General features: G+C 36.8%; 1 protein-coding gene across 1 annotated transcript in view; it reads right to left on the minus strand.

Annotated features, from left to right (window-relative positions):
- Window positions 1-6,866: 6,866 nt before the first annotated feature.
- The window catches only part of LOC124717163 (rho GTPase-activating protein gacZ-like), an 85,338-nt gene continuing 73,177 nt past the window's right edge, over window positions 6,867-19,027 (minus strand). Inside the window, exons 8-9 of the mRNA XM_047243933.1 lie at window positions 13,232-13,428; window positions 6,867-9,723 (exon numbers count right to left, since the gene is read on the minus strand). Coding sequence (XP_047099889.1) covers window positions 9,270-9,723; window positions 13,232-13,428 — 651 coding nt within the window. The 3' untranslated portion in view covers window positions 6,867-9,269. The remainder of the gene's footprint in view (window positions 9,724-13,231; window positions 13,429-19,027) is intronic.

The raw sequence follows: 19,027 nt of genomic DNA on the forward strand, positions 1-19,027 counted from the left end.
TAAAGTAACAAGGTGTTAACAAGTTTGGCACAGACAATACTCTTTCAAGTTTCTGCTCACTGCATTTCCTATCAGCATAACCTTCCACTGTACACTACTTGCTTGCCCATCTTGTTTACACTTGCTTATCAGTTGTGTCAATGGAAATTTTCCTAGCACAGAATCACAAAAATACAGTTGGATAAAAGTTCTGGTTCACTTAAAAACAACAGCAAATTTGAGACACTCCTACTTCTTACAGAAAAATTTTGATTATTCGAATATTTCCACGAGGAGAAAACAGTATGTTATTTTATGGTGCTGCCATGAATAAAAAATAGTTCTGTAACAATAAAAAGAATGTGACAGACTTCTGGAAGACCTAGCAAAACTGGTACAAAGGTAAATTACTAGCAAATGCAATTAATTTCAACTCCTCTGTCAATTCTATGTTGCACAAACCAGCTACTACGAAGGTCCTCATACTGTTGCAAACAGGCCAGTGCTAAGTTGCATATTACCCACAGAGAAAGAGTGCAAAAACACACAGAAGCTTCAAAAGTTTTATATCAAAATATATTATAGCTAGCTTGCTATGTAAAAAGTGAAATATGGTGGAATATCTTCCTTTATTTCCAATCAATCAGAATGTTACCCTCTACAATGAATCAGACAGCAGAAAGCTGGGGGGAAGAGAAAATGAGGAGAAAAAACATACACACACAGCAATAATTTTATGTTACTTAGACTTCAGCAGAACACACAAGAATGCCAAGAAAATCTTTCAGAAATACACACACTGGAGGATAAGGTAAAGGACTATTCCCTTATTGTCAGCTCGAGGTGAAGACTGAAGTAGAAAAGTCACCCAAAAAAAGAGGGGACAATTAGTGATGCCCCTTGATGGTCAGTCATTTACTCCTAGACTAGTAAAAAATATAAAATCATTCTGCAATTTGATTGTGTGTTCTGCATTTGATTTGGGGGAGACTGTAGGTATGTTCATTCACACACTAGCTTGTACAGCAAACCCACTTAACAGGTGACTTATCATTTAGACAGCACACAGCCCATGGGTGTCCATAGCAAGGAAGGCAAAAAAAAAAAAAAAATAAAAGTAATGCAACCAAAAAAACAATAATTAACTTATTAGTGTGGGAACATCAATAAAGCTGGTACACATGTGGCAGGAAAACTTATCATCAAACAAAAGAAATTTTGTAGAGAACTGATTTCATCCTATCTACATCCAACCTACACTATGTCCTGGTTATGATTTAAAAAATTCTCTGGAAACAGAGAGAAAACACCTCAAAAATATCAGTGCTGCACAATTCCCTCTCAATGGTATTTGCAAGTAATTTAGCATGATAAGGGCAAGCACGGCAACACAAACATCAGCCCAACAAAGAAATAATTGAAGAGGGAAAGACAAACTGATAACAGGCAGACAGTTTCCATTCTTTCTACAACACCAACACAATTCTTCTGTTACTCCACAGACTACAAGACACTAAAAATGGCACAGAATTCCCAAACTGCTGTGAGTGTACCAGAACTTTCCAAGTTTACACGTAAACTTCCACACAACCAGAAAATTTCTGGGTGTGTCAAAGAAAATACAGATACAGGATTGGGTCCTTCGTAACTGAATCTTCATTCCTATTGCTGATATACGTTTAGAATTGCATTTTTAAGTCTTTATTATTATCATCAGGAACCTTCCTCCCCCTCCCTCCCCCCTCATAACATAAATTTACACAGATGAGTGTGACCCTACAAGGTGCAACCTGTACTGGGAGCTTACATATATTTCACATGCATATTATTCTTACACCGTAGCTCTTCACCACTGCACAAAAATTTCAGGAATGTGGGTCCAATCAAAGCTTAGCACTTCATTAGAAATCCTGATTACAATCTAAAAATAAATCTAAATGTTTCCAAAGTAAAAGATCCATTTCTAGTAGCTATCTGCACACTGATAATGTACATCACTTTATTATTTCATAAAAATGAGATGATTGCCTTCACACTAGAAGAAGTTTATACACTTTTTACATGCTACTTGGATAGCATTGGAAGTGTAAATTTGCAAAAGATAAAATTACTGCATCACAGTTACCAAAGTCCATCTGATGCAGAGGTCTTGGTCAAAAAGTTAGTACTGTTTATTTCTAGAGGAGGAACATAGTAAGGCATTCACAAGAGATTCGCAGATGAAATATCTGCCACAACTGCTACCACACAGTCCTATATAAAGCTGAAAAATTCTACCTCGATATCATTTTATTATCTGTGGGCCAGAAAAGTGGCTCAGGACACCTGCCACAAATCTTGAGCTTGACTAATTTAGTGACTGCAAGGTGAGGCAAAACAGTGTAATGGCTTTCAGATTAAATTAAATGGTTTTATGTGTATGTCATCAAAAGTGCTGACTCAGCTATACATGCATGAAACTGCAGAAAGCTTATACTTCTGTCTTAGTGGCCCAAGCCAGTAGCACGACACCGCACGATGAAGTATGAAAACTAGGAAATGCAGCACCACGTTATCAGACTAAGGTTGCAATCCAACTATAAATGTATAACACCACCATTGTCTTTTTTTTGTTTTCTTTTTTTAAACACACACACACACACACACACACACACACACACACACACACACACACTGGGTCCATGATACTGGTATGTGCGATAACTTTAAGTCTATTTCTATGGCACAGCACCTTCTAAATAATAATTCAGATAAAGAAACTCCTTTTTTCAATAAACATGACAATATAATGCAAGCTGAATTCTAATTATTACTACTGGCAACAAGTGACTGTCTTATTCATTACAACGTGCCTTTGTCACTTCATAGATCTTATTCAAGTAAAGTGGTGCTCCCAGTACAGACTGCTATTACTTTACTCACCCATACTCCAAAAATTAATGGTACTACGTGACTACAGTCTTTTGTGTTTTCCCCTGTGTTTTGGCCTCAGTTATTCACATTAGTATTAGTGACAACACAACAGGAAAAGAAAATGAGGCAGCATGTCACAGTATTAAAAAAAAAAATGCTTTGTAGTGGCTACAAAAATGGGACCTATGTGGAAGATTCATGCACCTACTCAGTGACGGCAGACAAGATGACGATGACAAGGAGATGAGTTATCATACTTCAGAATTACACATGATTGTTATAGGAAGAGCTTGCATATCACTGAGAATAGTACATTTTGAAAAAATATACATGTTTGTTGATTCAATATATAATTGTACCATAAGTATAGTTTTCATTTCTCTTAGTATTCTGTTATAACTAATATATATATTTATATATATATGTATATGTATCATATATATTTTTCATATATTTATACAGGTATATTGTTGGTATATTGGGTAATACTCTCATTGCAGAAAAATTGTCCTATAAGTTGTTTGCTTATATTGTAATCGTTACAGTTACAATTACAGAGTATTTTGAAAAAGAATGACATTGTGTGCTGACGCACATAACTGTCTGTTAATATATATACAAATGGGACACTGTTACTTGCAACACATCTGTACAAAGCTTGTAACTTCAGAGCGGCTTCATTATAAATCGAGGAGGTGTCTTACTTAATGCTTCTCCGTCAATTAAATATTTTGGTCTCTTGTTCAGTTGTATTTGAAATTAAATATAGTTCTGTACACCGTGGGAGCCATATTCGGGAACATATGCTAATACTGTTTCACGAGTGAGCTACTGAAGAATGTCTAAATATATTATGCTTATATTTTAAACATTACTCACTTTTAATTTTACATGGAGAAGTAATCAAACTAAGTGCATACAATTCTGAAGTTACTTTCTAGTAATTAATGTTCTTTTACAAAGATGAAATGAAATGATAATGCCAGCAATAGTGGGCTGTGGTGCATCTGGTATTAAAGTATGAAGCGGAAATAAAGAAAGTAATGGAACATGTCAAAAGCAAATTGTTTTGCAAAAAGGGAATGATACGGTGAGGTAGGAGGAGGAAACAGAGTTGGATGAATATCATGATGTATTCTCTTTAAAGAAAAGTGCTGCTTTTCAAGTACAAAAAAGAAACTTTTGTTTAAAAGGAGCCAACTGAAGATAGAGAACACTTTCATGCTGTATACACAATGTGAACCGAGAGCCTGAATGCTATAGAACAATAAATTATCAATGAAATAGGTTCTGAACTTCACGACATACGCTAAATTTTTCAACATGTGATGACTTCTCAAAGTTTAGTTGAAAAGATGAAAGGGTATTGCAACAGAAACTTTCTTGGTACAATCTTTGTCCTTGCTAGCTATTTTCAATTACACAACCAAACAAGGCTCATGGTTTAATGGTAAGGTAGAAGAGAATTTACCACAATGCTCAAAATGAGCTGGCAGTCAACAATGGGGATGGTGTCTGGAATGGTAGAGGGTTTGTATGCTCTGGCTCCACACTTTATTCTTGTTAAACCTTTATCCTATATGTCAAATATTTTTCTGTGTAGGTGAAGAGTTTAAGGAGATCAAAGAGTTTGTTTTATTGATAAAGGCAACAATATCATGTATAGTTGTCAATCATATGAAGTTTTAGTGCTGTTGAATGCAGATTTCACCAACACAAATTTGCCTCCAGAAAGCTGTTATCCTTTCATCAAAGTTTTTTTATGTATTGGGAACTGCTTGACTCTTCATCGTAATATAGGCAAAATAAATAGCAATTTCAACTGTGAGACTGGTTAAAATAACCCTTTCAAACTTACACGAAGCTACTAAATTTCTATTTTGTGTCAGCAGTGTTTAATGTCAGCATCATAATATCTACCCCCATGACTTGACTGACGATAAATCGTCACAACCACAGCTGCAGTGATCACTAAAAGTTTTATGAAGGCCAACAGTGGGAATTCTTTGAGCAGATAAGGTACTACTAAGGAGAGAATTCAGTTTTCTGGTATTGGCATGTACCAAAAATAAGCAACCTGAGAAATTTGCAGTCACAACCACGACATATATTTGATAAGGACTCTAACTTAACTCAATAACACCAGAAATTGTGTCTCGTGCTTAAAGATCTCTCTCTCTTCTTTTTGGTTAGAACACTGTCCCAAACAAGCACCTCTAAGCACATCTGCAGTCCCAGAGTGATTCTTTGGCTTTGTTCACAACATTAAAAGTAACAATTACAAGTAACTGAATATCACTAATATCCACATTTCATCACCTGTGTTTTCAGACAATCAGAATATCACATCTCTTTACTTAGTACCACAGAACTGCTTGCTTGAGTCATTCATTTCATCTCCCTTCTCTCCTTGGCTATAATCTGTAGTGCTGACAGCAAGGTAATTGAGGCAAACACAAAGCAGACAGGAGAAGACTTTTTTTTAACATACAAGTATTCAGCACCCAGGACAATATTCTTGTGTATCTTGCATAAACCAAAGTGTATTAAATTGAGAGTTTAGAAAAGATAATAGCGACTGTAACGAACAACCTTCACACGAGCAAAAGTGTTACCCAGGTGAGATATTAAAATATCTAATCTCTCTCCTTTCCACAGAATTTTTCCATAATCATCACTTTAGTTACTGAACACCTCTAAGTAACACATGATGGCTTGCAGATAGTTTGAACTGTAAAAGGTTACCTCTAAAATAAACAAGAAATAGATGCACTGAAACATATAGAATCAAAGCTGTCACCTATATTCAGCAGTTTTCAAAATTTTTGCAAGTCTGAAATCATTAACTATTTCTGGACTCCACTATCCTACTAACCAGTGTTTATCTTTCATAAGTGTTTTTATCTGTTTTGAATTGCCATTAAATGCTACTGCAGGCAAAATATGTCTCTCACACTGTAATTTTTGCACAGAGCCAAAAATGCTGTAACGTGTAGTAAATCTGTACATGCACTGATCTGATGTACTCCAGTACAGACTTCTTGTACTAATCAAATACACTGCATATGCCAAAGCCTTGAGCCTTAACTGATGTTCCACTGACACCACAGGTTTAAAACTGCACCCTATTGTAACTAAATCTGAAGGGGCATGTAACTTTTTGACTTTCATTTTCTATTTCCATGAAGAGTGCACAAACTTTCGACTTTGCTCTAAATGAGAGAGGTGGGGGTGAAATACAATGACTGACACTGGTGTCTTTGAAGAACCAAAACCAAAAGCAGATTAGGACACTACATTTAATGTTTGCAGCTGGTGTCTTTTTTTTTTTTTTTCAGGCAGCAAATACTCCAGCACAAAATACGTTTTGTAGTAAAAAAAGGGTTAATTACGAATACTCAGAGGTGCTCATCAACATCTATAACATGTATCAGGGCTGAATTTCTTAGGCCAGCCTTCCATCAGTAATGATACAGAAATCTATACGCAAAAGTGTCCATTCATTGCTACCGCATATCTGTTTTTCCCATAATTAGAAACAAATTTGTACAGCTTACATTATTTCAGAGAAAGTTTTCTGTCAATGAATGTTGGTAAAACTTCTGCTTAGTATAAAAAAGGAAAATATATCAAACGAATACAAATTTGGAGCAAGTAAGAAGACTACTTACACTTTTTGTATGATAGACAGAAACTAGTGTCGTGCAGCTTAAAAAAATATAAAACAGTATACTGATGATGTCTAAAGTGATGCTGTTGAATAAGGAAAAGCATTAAATTAAGCACAAATAATAATAACAATAATATAATAATAACAACAACAATAATAATAGTGATAATAATAATAATAATAATAATAATGTCACCACAATTAAACAGAATGACCAATTCAATGAAGACTTTAAGAATAGCAGTTGGTGTCTATAATATCTTAAAATATATTAGCAATATTCTGTAGATAACCACAACCCAGATCTTTAAACTTACTCTTCATATGCAATAGGGAAAAAGAGTGTTTAAAACTCAGTGAAATGTAAAATTTCAACACCAGGTGCAACAGCACAATTACCTACCAGCATGGAACAAAGGAGGCTATAAAACTGCTGCATCCAATAAACTGATTCCATAATTTCTGATCCCAACATTTAGCTGGAAGTCTACGTTCCAAAAGTAACAAATACCTAGTGTCACTTCCATTCTGTTGATAAAATATTTTAACTCGAGTTCATCGAGTCTTAATACAAACTAAATCATTAACAGGAGGAAAAATCCTCCAAAATGTTGGTAAGCTACCCTGCTAAACAACACTGATATAGTAGTAACAATAACATAATAATTGTAATAATAATAATATAATTACAATAGTAAGAAACACAATTTCTTCACTTCCATAAATAATCATACTAAGTTTTTCATAAAGAGATACAAGTTTTCATTAAAATATTGCTCTGCACGAAAAGTCTGATTTTTGCCACATTTTCAGTTGTGTAAAACAACTGTAAAATTCCCATACAGTGTGCTGGAAAGAATAAATAACATCCACATTGCTGGAACATAATGGCTGGAGAAAATACTAGAACTTTGCTCATCTTAACACAGTTGAGACCATCAACTGCCAACAATGTCACTGCGACATATTTGCGTGGATGGGAAAATAACAGAATGTACAGTTGTGAGGAGCAACCCAAAAAAATTACGTTCATTAAAATTTTAAAAAATGTACAATGTTAAAATTCAGACATGTACTAAAAAAAATTATTATTACAGATTATTTCATTTTCCTTGTCATTTTAACAAAAGAAATAAGTTTGGAAAAGGCTTCATGCAATTAATTCATTATTGCTAAAAGGATTCAACAGGTCTTCCATAAAGTGGTATTACATAAAGTACACTGCTTTAGAGTAACAACACTGCCATCAACTTTTTTTAAATAAACAAGCGTGAATGAATTTGTAGTTTTACAATTTTATCACATGCTGGGTTCAATTTTTTGTGGTCCCACTTTAGTTAAACACTGTTTATCCTAGAAGTTTACGTGCACTGTACAGATCTCTATGGTGTACAGCTTTAGTGTTGGATTCAAGATTTAGTTCTTATCTTTTCCAAACAATGCCCCAAAGCATTCACAGTTTAGGGGAGAGGAGAGGGAACTCAAGAGCTTTTTGAGAAAGTTCACAGACTAACAAATTATACCACAAAAAGCATGGGGCATTTGTAGACTGTCTCAAATTCTGTCCAACAGCCTTCATCCCTCTTCACAAAATTTTCCAAGCACAAATGGATAACTGCCATGCAATGCAAGACAAAAAGCAATGTTTTTTGGCAAACAATTCACTAAAATACAATTACAATAGGAGTACAAGATCCTATATTTCATTAATTGATGGAGCATTAGTCATCATTCACGAAATGTGTTTACTCTTTCTTTCCCATACAAACATTACTCTGATTGTAATTCAGTAGAACTCTGATCTTTTTCAAAATTTCCACACAGATAAGTTTTCCAGGATTACAATTTTGTAATGCTACAGGAACGTGTTCATAACATAAGCTACAGAAGGAAAATACAACAGAGATAATTCCACAATTTTGTAATTGCTGGCAAAACAGGACTCAGAACTTTATTAACATCATTTTCCTTGGAAGATTATTGACAGTATTCCTAAAGTTTACCTTAAAAAAAATTCTGGAGCTAACCCAAAAGGCAACAGAAGCTTTCCTAGCAACATAAAAAAGTAAAATGCGTATATGTAACTGGCATCTAACTGCACATGCATGTGTACAAGAAAGTTATTAAACCAATTGGAAGTATGTTCTGAAAACAATTGAGACAAAATTATTTTGTTTTGTGATACTAGGAAACCTTGTATCAATCCACTAACTGAAAGCCATTATATTCCTCATATATTAATTGAATGGGAATCTCATTACTGTTTTGAATGCATGAGATAAATGCATTACACAAGAACAGAGGTAAGGAAGACCTTCGATGACTTAAAGAAAGCCAAATTTTAAACAGGGCAACCAAATTCTTTGGTTAAGAGTTAACTGAATGAGCAAATCCCATTAAGTCAAGGTGTTATGAATTGCTTTATTCTGCTAAAGTTGTGTGCAGCGTAACACAAGCCAATAAGCAGTATTTTTCTGAGAAAGAAGAGACGGCAGATTACGAGAAGGCATGTATTAAAACAAAATTAGAAAGACCGGTCAAGCCCCCACACAACCACAAAAAAAGTGGACTCACATTTTTCTCCCTCGGTCCGTGTACGACCCAGGTGGTTCCAACTCGCTATACGCGAACTTTCTCAAAACGCCCAGGGAGCCGACATGCCACTCTGAGTGGCCACTACCGCACTATAGCCACGGTGCGAGTGGCCCTACCTCCGCGAAGTGGTGGAGGAGCCACTACCCCTCTTCTCTCCGTGCGAACCACTCCCATGTCCCGACGAGGAACGGTGGTGCTGGTACTTCTGGGTCGCAATGGCCCGTGATGATGGCGGAGGCGGTTTCTTGCGGCGCCTGCTCCTCGGGCCAGAATACACTGAAGAAGGCGGAGGCTGAGTCGTCTGTGATGCCGGAGCTGGGTTCTGCAGTGGCAGTGGAGCAGGGCTCGGTGCCACGAGTGAGGTGGGAGGGGAGAGCGCTCCTCCATCAGTGCGAATTCCGGCCAAGTTGAGGAGGGCATCAGCACCTTCCGCGATCTTGCGCCGCTCCTCGTCCGAGGTGTCCCCTCGATCCTGGTGGTTGTAGAGGATGCGGTGCGCAGACGTCACCGACGGTACGGTGTCGACAGTCGCTCCGCGACCCAGTCGAGTGTTTTTTCCGTCAGTTCTGTAGCAAATTAATATAACAGAAGTTACTAGATGAGATATAAATAGTGGTATGAGGAAAGGCAATCATTCCCTGAAAAAGCAAAGTATTTGGCATCAGGTAAGCATATAAACACTGTTTTAAAGTTGAGTTACAATGTTCACTTTCATACTTATTTAAGTACATATCTCCTGCTCCACAGTGCTAATTAATAGGTAAATGTCTCCGCAGTATCCTTTCTTTCAGGAGTGCTAGTTCTGCAAGGTCCGCAGGAGAGCTTCTGTAAAGTTTGGAAGGTAGGAGACGAGGTACTGGCAGAAGTAAAGCTGTGAGGACCGAACATGAGTCGTGCTTCGGTAGCTCAGATGGTAGAGCACTTGCCCGCGAAAGGCAAAGGTCCCGAGTTTGAGTCTCGGTCGGGCACACAGTTTTAATCTGCCAGGAAGTTTCAGGTAAATGGTTGTCTTTTTCTAACATCATTGTTAGTTCCAAAATATAACTGACTGACTTACATAAAGGAAATGAAATGGAAGTGCATGGTGTGCAGCCTTCAGAATAAAGTGTGTGGTGGCCAGTGAAACAACAGGAATGAAGAGAGTGGCAGAATATGTTTTTTTTTCTTTTAAATTTTTGGTTAACATTTTTTATAAGTGTGTACAAAAACACCCCCCCCCTCCCCACCCCAACACACACACACACACACACACACACACACACACACACACACACACCGTTTGCAAAGCAACAATCATATGTCAGCCAAACCCGTTTACATACAGTAGCGGCATGTACAAGTTAATTAACAAGCCTTTCTTTATCTCTCTATATTATAATGGGTAAATAAAACTTGGACCACAGATGATATAGAGCATAAGTGGTGGTGTTATTTTGAAGTACATCATTGAGCTGGCTAGTAGCAGCATCCATTTGCAGACAAATTCTGTAATACTCTTCAATTTACCTTAATTGCATATTAAGCAGGCAGAAATTTCATTGTGTAGCCAACCATGCGAATGTATACTGTGTACTTTGGCTTTTTATGAACATCTACCATGTTTAAACTTCAGTTTGCCCAAATCCATTTTATTCTGAATCAAACTGACTTTAAAACTGGACATATTTAACAATAGTATGCATTTCTGCAGGAGATGGGGCCAGTGGTGTATTTACACGTTTTGCGCAGCAATGCTGTTGACACTCACCGTGAGGTTTAGTGGGAACCATATGGGGGGATGATGATGATGATGATGATTGGTTTGTGTGGCGCTCAACTGTGCGGTTATCAGTGCCCGTACAAAATCCCAACTTCTTGCTCAGTCCAATCTTGCTACTTTCATGAATGATGATGAAATGATGAGGACAACACAAACACCCAGTCATCTCAAGGCAGGTGGGAACCATATGGGGTGTCACAGCTGCTGGTTCTACGCAGCCAATGAGAGAGCGGCAGGTAGACGATACATTTGGAAGCAAAAGGCATCGTAAAATTCTCACACCAGTAGAGAAGCAAAATCCACTGTGTGTTCAGAAAAAAAACCAGCTATATTCTGAAGTTGCACTATAACCACAATCTCAGAAATTGCAACAGCCAAATATTTGTTGCAAGTTTCACAGCTGTCCTGTTAGGATGATGACAATATCGGTTAAGAATAGTGATATCACATGCAACTGACCAAGTAAACAAAAAAGTCAGTGAAAATAAACAAAAAAGGCAGTGAAAATAAAAAAATTAATGTAGACAATTTCTTTTTGTTTATTTTATTTCTCCTTGTATCATCAAAATGTAGACAGTCAATAAACGACAGAAGTTTAGAGTAAGTGTAATGTTAGCTTTTTAAGCAGATATCTTATATCAATAAAAGTTTGCTATTTTGATTAGCCATATGTTAAAAAATAAAATTTTCTCAAGGAGCCTCTAAATATATTTGGGATCGTCTTATGCTCTGGTAAATACAATACTGTCTTGAAAAGCGGGCTTGAGGTGAACATTAACAAATGCAAAGCAAGGGTAATGGAATGTAGTCAAATTAAATCGGGCAATGCTAACAGAATCCACTTACTAAAATGAAACACTAAAAGTAGTCTTGCTATTTGGGGAGCAAAATAACTGAAGATAGCCAAAGTAGAGGGGATATAAAATGTAGACTAGCAGTAGCAAGGATAGTATTTTTGGAAAACAGAAATTTGTTAAGCCTTTAGCTGCTGTGAATGTGTGGATAAATCCTGCTATGCCATTCCCCAGGTTATGTGGACATGTATATGCATGCCACTTTGTTTTCCTACAGTGATATGGATGTCTGGATGTTTCCCAAGTCACTGGCCCACACTGTTACAGCAAGTTACTTCCATAACTCAGTGAATAAAAGAAATTTCTAATATTTATCATACAACATATGTGCCTCATTGCTTGCTATAGCTTGCAAAAAATCTCATTTTGATACCTTGCACCATTTACGAGTTATGACGACTGTTATTACTACACGATTAGCGATGCACAAGGACGTGAATGGGTGTGTCACATGTGACCATTCTTTGCATATAAAACTCGGTAACTTGAGAATGAAATGAGATATCACTCTGTTATCAGTTTTAAATAATAATATCTCACCTACATTTCATTGACTGTAATGAATGAATTAAAATCAGCCACAAGTAGTTTACGTGATGCAAAATCTTTAAAATTTCAAAATATGTTTTACTCAATTTGATGCAGCACAGTAACTATGATAAATAACACGAAAAAATTTGGTCCTTCATTGAGCGATGAATCAACTGTAAGGTGTGTAAAAATCAAATTTTTCCACCTAACAGTTTTCTTAAAATCAGATGATAAGTAGCACAGGTATCAGCATTTGGCAAGCAGTAAAGCTGTAACACAAGTCACCCACAGCACAGAATGCGGAGAGCACGACTGCAGCAGTGAAAGGTTACCATCAAATAGAAATTTAAGAATTAGGAAGTCATTCATAAAAATATTTACTTGGAGTGCAGTTCATATGGAGGTGGAACATGGGTAATAAAAACAATTCAGACAAAACAGAATAGCAGCTTTTGAAATGTGGTACTACAGAAGAATGCTGAAGATTGGATGGGTAGATTGAGAAAGTAATGAGGAGGTACTGAACCGAATTGCAAATAATAACAAATAAAAAAAATTATGGCACAACCAGACCTGAAAATAGGGCACATCCTGAGGCATCACGGAATTGGCAGGTTGGTAATGGAGGGAATTAAAGGGAGGGGGGGGGGGGGGGTGAAAACTGTTGAGGGACACCACGGGAGGAATACAGTAAGTAGATCCAGAAAGATGCAAATTGCAGTAGTTATTCAGAGATGAAGAGACTTGCACACGATAGAGTAGCACGGACAGTTGCATCAAACCAGGCTTCAGACTGAAGATCACAAGAACAAGGTGTTTCAATTAGCGTAAAATCCATTGAAGAGTGAAAGATTTATTCATACGTATTTATGTGACATGCTTAAAAATGTGGCTTTGCCCAGTCACACAGGCCACAACCTCATCACTCACCCGTCATCCGAGTCAGAACCTTCCTCGAAAGCCTCGTCCGGCGAGGAAGTCGTGGAAGGCGGGGCGTGGGGCCCATGAGGGCCTGCAGGCGTAGTCGACACGGCGACAGTTCCAGAGGAGCGGGCCGAGAGGTTGAGGGCGGCACTGTACGTGTGGTCCTCACTCGGCGACGTCGTGATCACCATTCGCTCTTCCGTCTGTGCACAATCGGCAGGTACAAGTTTTGTAAATGAGTTTTACCAGGGTCACAGAGATAATATTGTATGACAAACAAATACAGTTTTTCTTTAGGATTAAAAACTGTGGCCGATGTTCCACATTGAGAAACATTTAATGATCAGGTCTGTACTTACACTGCAATCTAGTCAAGCTACACCACAAAATGCCCACACCACAATAACTTAATTTGATTAAAATATTTTACTTTTAATATTGTGTGCTTTATACTTGTCAACAGCATACAAAAAATTATTTTTTTGTAGATTTATTCAGGTAAGTTTTTCAGTGGGCAACCAATATGAATTAAGTCAGTATTAACCTCTCAAATTTCACATCACCTAGTGTGGAATTCCCACTGGCTCCAGCTCAAACATGCATTTCAATTTGCAGAACCACTCACATCTTCAAAAGAATGACCAATGGGCATTTGGCAGTTTTAAATGAGTTACATTTCATAAAAACCTATCTTTTTCATGTAGGATAGACTCCAAACCAAGACCCATAAAACAACAAAGGCATTTTTCTGGTATCGAGATTTATTTTTTATTTATTTATTTATATACTTGTTCCATAGATCTGTACATGTGAGCAAGTCACTCAGATGTGGAACATGTCAATATACATAATAAAATACATAGAATAAAGACATTGTTATAGTATTAATAACAGTGCACAAAAGTCATACTTATTAGATTAAAAACTAGTCAACATAAACGTGAAGATAGCAGTTTCATATTCAGGGCATTATTGCATTTATTTTAACTTTGAACAGTAATCAAAACTTCCCACTTTGGGTTTAAAAGTGACCCAAAAATGGAAATGAGAAAAACAGGAATTTTTACATTAGGGCATTATTACATTAGTTTAACAGTAAACAGTGTCAAAAAATTTAAAAACATCTTTCCAATCTGGGTTTTACTTATTTCTCTGAAAGAATTCCTCTAGTGAATAAAGTGAGGTCTCAAGTAAATAATTTTTCAAGCTACGTTTAAATACTGATGTACTACTACTTATACTTCTGATGCTGTTGGGTAGTGAAATGAAAATTTTCGTTCCAGCGTACTTTACCCCTTTCTGAGTAAGTGTCAAGTTCTTTAATTCTCAGTGGAAATCCTCTTTTCTTCTGGTGTTATGTTCATGATGTAGGCAATTCGTTTCATACAGAGTGGGGTTATTTATTATGAAGCACATCAGTGAATATATGTACTGAGATGTTGCTGTCAGTATTTCAAGTCGTTTAAAAAGATTTTGACTCTAAGAATGTATCTGACACTTACAAACACAGATGGCAGGGGAGGTGGTCTTTCAAAAGGAAGTTTATCGTAAAGAGGCTTCAAACCGGTACCTTAGAACACAAGCTCAATATTTTGGAGCCAATCAGTGCTAAAAGTAATATTTTAAAATATCTTTGTTGTGAGGATCTTTCAATTAGCTTCATTAGTATGAAGTGTAAACACAAACCAATTAACCAATAAGATTATTTAAAATTTTCATCTTAAGACCGTTTCACTGGGAATTGTAGGTAAAATTTGCTTAGTTGATACGTTACTTTTGATTTCTCACATTTGCCAAACAAATATGATTGCTTATACTCAGTTTATATTATTTTTGAAGCCAAAACATAGATTTTTTACAAGGAAATTATTGTTGGTTCTTTCTTTTGTTTCCTAACAAAAAATATAGCTAGTCATAATGATGTTGATAAAATGTATTGAATACTTTTATGAGTTCAATTCTTTTATTTTTTCAATCTCACCAAATCATAAAAATAATAAATTTTACTGGAAAATCAATTATTAATGCTTTTTCCATTTTAAGCTTATTGCAATTAAGGAGTATATTTCACAAGACCCACTTTGCCTTTTTTTTTATAAAGCACCTTTTGTCATCATTCTGGGGATATGGATGCATAGTATATCACTACATATTGGTGTTTATACATTAAAAACCGTATTTCCTTATAAAATTGGTGTACAATTTATTTATGGCATTTTTGTCTCTTGCTCACAATTCCATAAGCCACTGCTTCTCCCTTTGTTGTTAGCGGAGGTTGACATTGAAAGGAACTTTTGTTGTACAAGGTGTGTTCAAAAAGTATCAGAAATTTTCTAATTTTGTGGGTTGTATTAGTCCTATTTGTGTAATGTTTTTTGCTGTATTGGTAAATATGTCTAAAACCTATCTTTAGACTCATAGCTATATCGGATGTTTAGTCTGTTGTCAGATGTCCAGAAGGTTACACGTGTGTTTATGAGTGGTTGTTATCAACTTGTTTTAAAAATGGAGCAAAGGATTTGCAATAAATTTTGCTGTAAAATGGAATAAATTTAACAGAGTTTTAGAAATGATGAATATTGCTTTTGGTGAGTCTACTATTAGGAAAACAAGGGTTTACGAGTGGTACATGTGTTTCCAAGATGTCCATGAAGAAGTTGAAGATGATAAACATTCTGGTTGCTCCAGCCAACAATCGATGAAAACATGGAAAAAAGTGAAAAAGTTATAATGAACAATCACCGAATCACAATAACAGAAGATGCTGCCGCTGATGATGGCGTATCAACTGGCTGATGCCAAGAAATCTTTTTGGGTGTTGTAGGTATGAAACATGCAACAGCAAACGTATTGAATTTCGAACAAAAACAGTGGTGAATGGAAGTTGCTCCCAAGTCACTAAATGAAGGAAACAACGATGCAGAACTACTGAAACCTTAAAGAGTTGCCATTTTGCAACCTTAGATGAGATTAAAAGAGCTAAGAGATATGCCAAAGACTGAGTTCCAGAAGTGTTTCAGAGATTTGATGATGCACTGGCAAAAGTGTGTAACGCCTAATGGGGACTAACTGGAAGGAGATAACAATAATGCAGACACATAAATAAAATTATTTCTAGAAAATAAAACTTCCTGAAGCATGTGGAACATACCTTGTACATTCACTTTTGACAATTATTTGCTTTTTTGAATCCACCTTTTTCTTGTGCTGCACAGGTGTTTTTCCCATCACACACACACACACACACACACACACACACACACACACACACACACACACCACTGTAGACTGCCAGACTGCGAACATATGCACCAGATGGGAGAAGCGACAAGGATGGTGGGGGTAAGGAGGTGGCTGTGGCAGGAAGGGGGAGGGATGCAGGGTAGGGTTGGGGGACAATAAAGTGCCGCTTGTGGGAACACATAGGGACGAGGTGGGGGAGAAGATAGGGCAGCTAGGTGCAGTCAGTTTATTATACCAAAATGTAGATACATATGTGCCCAGGTTTCCAGAAGTACCACAGAAGGTGCTTTATAAATAAAATGTAAAATGTGTCTGGTGGAAAGTACTCTTTAACAGTATTAAGCTTAATACGGAAAAACCAATACTAACTTACTGACTGTGGGAGATGGGCATGTAAACAAATATGTACTGTAAGATTTTATACAATTAAATAACAAATCTTGAACATTATGTTACAGGTTTTTTTTTTCTCAAATGGTGTTTTTGTGAGTTAATTATTATAAAATTTTCTTTTGTAGGGCCTGTCCCACACCTATGAACGAGCCTGTTAACAATAGTGAATAAGATTATTTTAACAACAAATGGATGTGTTTAAACCTGGCTCACAATAACAAACTGATCAACAACCTAGAATTGTTGAGCACCATGGGGAGGCAATGCCTGACATTACCTGCATGCTTAATGCAATAGTGAGAGTTGTGTAATCCTGTTCTTGAATACATTCACATGTTCTCCATTAGTCTGCTGCAATAAGCTCTGTTTGGAGCCCTATCACTTTCAGTGCCAGTTTCAAACATTCTAATGTAGAAAACAAACACAGTACAGAGAAATAAAGCACACAGCACAAATAAACTGCAACCGGTATACCACTAACTATGACCGTCTTCCACGGCCGACTATGTACTCAAGTGATATGACAAATAAAACGGACACAAAATTAACACTACAAATCTTCTAGACTCCACAATCAGCAGCCGCTAGGTCGCTGATGGCAGAAGTGAAAAAACAGGGAAATCAACATGAAGTCTTCCCGGACAAATCAAATATGTGACAGAACCAAACAATGGACCAACTGGACACCTTTTATTGTGACACTTACCTGCAGTTACCATTCTTATCAATGTGGTTATTACCAAGTGTGAACATGCAAGATTTTACTTTCAATTCTTGCTCTAAGGGGGATGAGCAGGCTGCTAGCTTACTGATGTACAGAATATCTAATAATATATTAATACAAGGGTAATCCCAAAAGTAAAAGTACATAGACCTGTTTATTTCTACAATAGTTTCCATCAGTTAACAGCTTGAACATTTAGCTATTTTTCGACATAGTCACCATCTCTGTCGATGCATTTTTGTACATGCTGTGGCAGTTTTTGTATGCCCATGTCATACCAGGTCGCCGCCATGCTGTTTAGAAAGTTATGATCTCTTCTTTCACCTCGTCGTCGGAGCTGAATCGCTTTCCAGCCAAATGTTCTTTTAACCTAGGGAACAGGTGATAGTCACTGGGCGCCAAGTGAGGTCTATAAGGTGAGTGGGTGATTATGTTCCACTGAAACTGTTGCAGGAGAGCAACGGTTTGCCGAGCAATGTGTGGGCGGGCGTTGTCATGGAGAATGTGTACACCCTTGCTCAACATTTATCTTCTCCGGTTCTGAATTGCCCGTTCGAGTTTTTTCAGAGTCTCACAGTACCTGTCAGCATTAATTGTGGTCCCAGCAATTCAGCTCCGACGACGAGGTGAAAGAAGAGGTTCATAACTTTCTGCACAGCATGGCGGTGAGCTGGTAATGGTGATTATGTCGAAAAATAGCTAAACGTTCAAGCTGTAAACTGATGTAAACCATTGTAGAAATAAACAGGTCTACGTACCTATAAAAAGACAGGAGACCTTACTTTTGGGATTACCATCGTACTTAAATATACAGCTCTAAAACTGGCAATACATTTACAATGTGCAGCCGATATTTTTATGGGTACGTATGTCTATAATTTTTTCTGTCAATATATCTACACTTTTTTTGATCTATCAAAGGCCAATAACAACATTTTTTTAAATATTGATATACCGGATTCCCGATATTTTTAAAAATGGCAACTGTCGTAGTCAGAGGCGATGTGGGATTTAAGGACACACTTTTCTTGGTACACAAGCAGATGCATACAAAAATGAAACAGAGATGGTGTCAGGCTGAGATTTTCCTGGTCTCTGTAGATGGTGACTGTATAGAAGGGCTTGGATGTTAGGCTAAGAAGGTAGATATGGAGATAATAGGGGAAATAACACTTTGGGCTGGTTTACTGCTCTCCTTTTTATTGCTTCTTCATGTGCAAGCAATGAAAATGTGGAAGAGCACAGACATAGGTTTATGAAAACATAGATGAGGCTTACTAGATTCTCCAATAAATTACCAGAATAAAAGGCCACCCTGTCCTATAACTTTACTAAGAGTTGGGTAAACACAGTAATGTCTGATACTACAGGCCACAAACCATGGAAGTGCCACATTTTATTGCTTTGATTGAACCTTTAAGTTCAAGTACTTATCACAAATG

Source organism: Schistocerca piceifrons, chromosome 9 (genome assembly GCF_021461385.2).
Source record: "Schistocerca piceifrons isolate TAMUIC-IGC-003096 chromosome 9, iqSchPice1.1, whole genome shotgun sequence".
NCBI lineage: Eukaryota > Metazoa > Arthropoda > Insecta > Orthoptera > Acrididae > Schistocerca > Schistocerca piceifrons.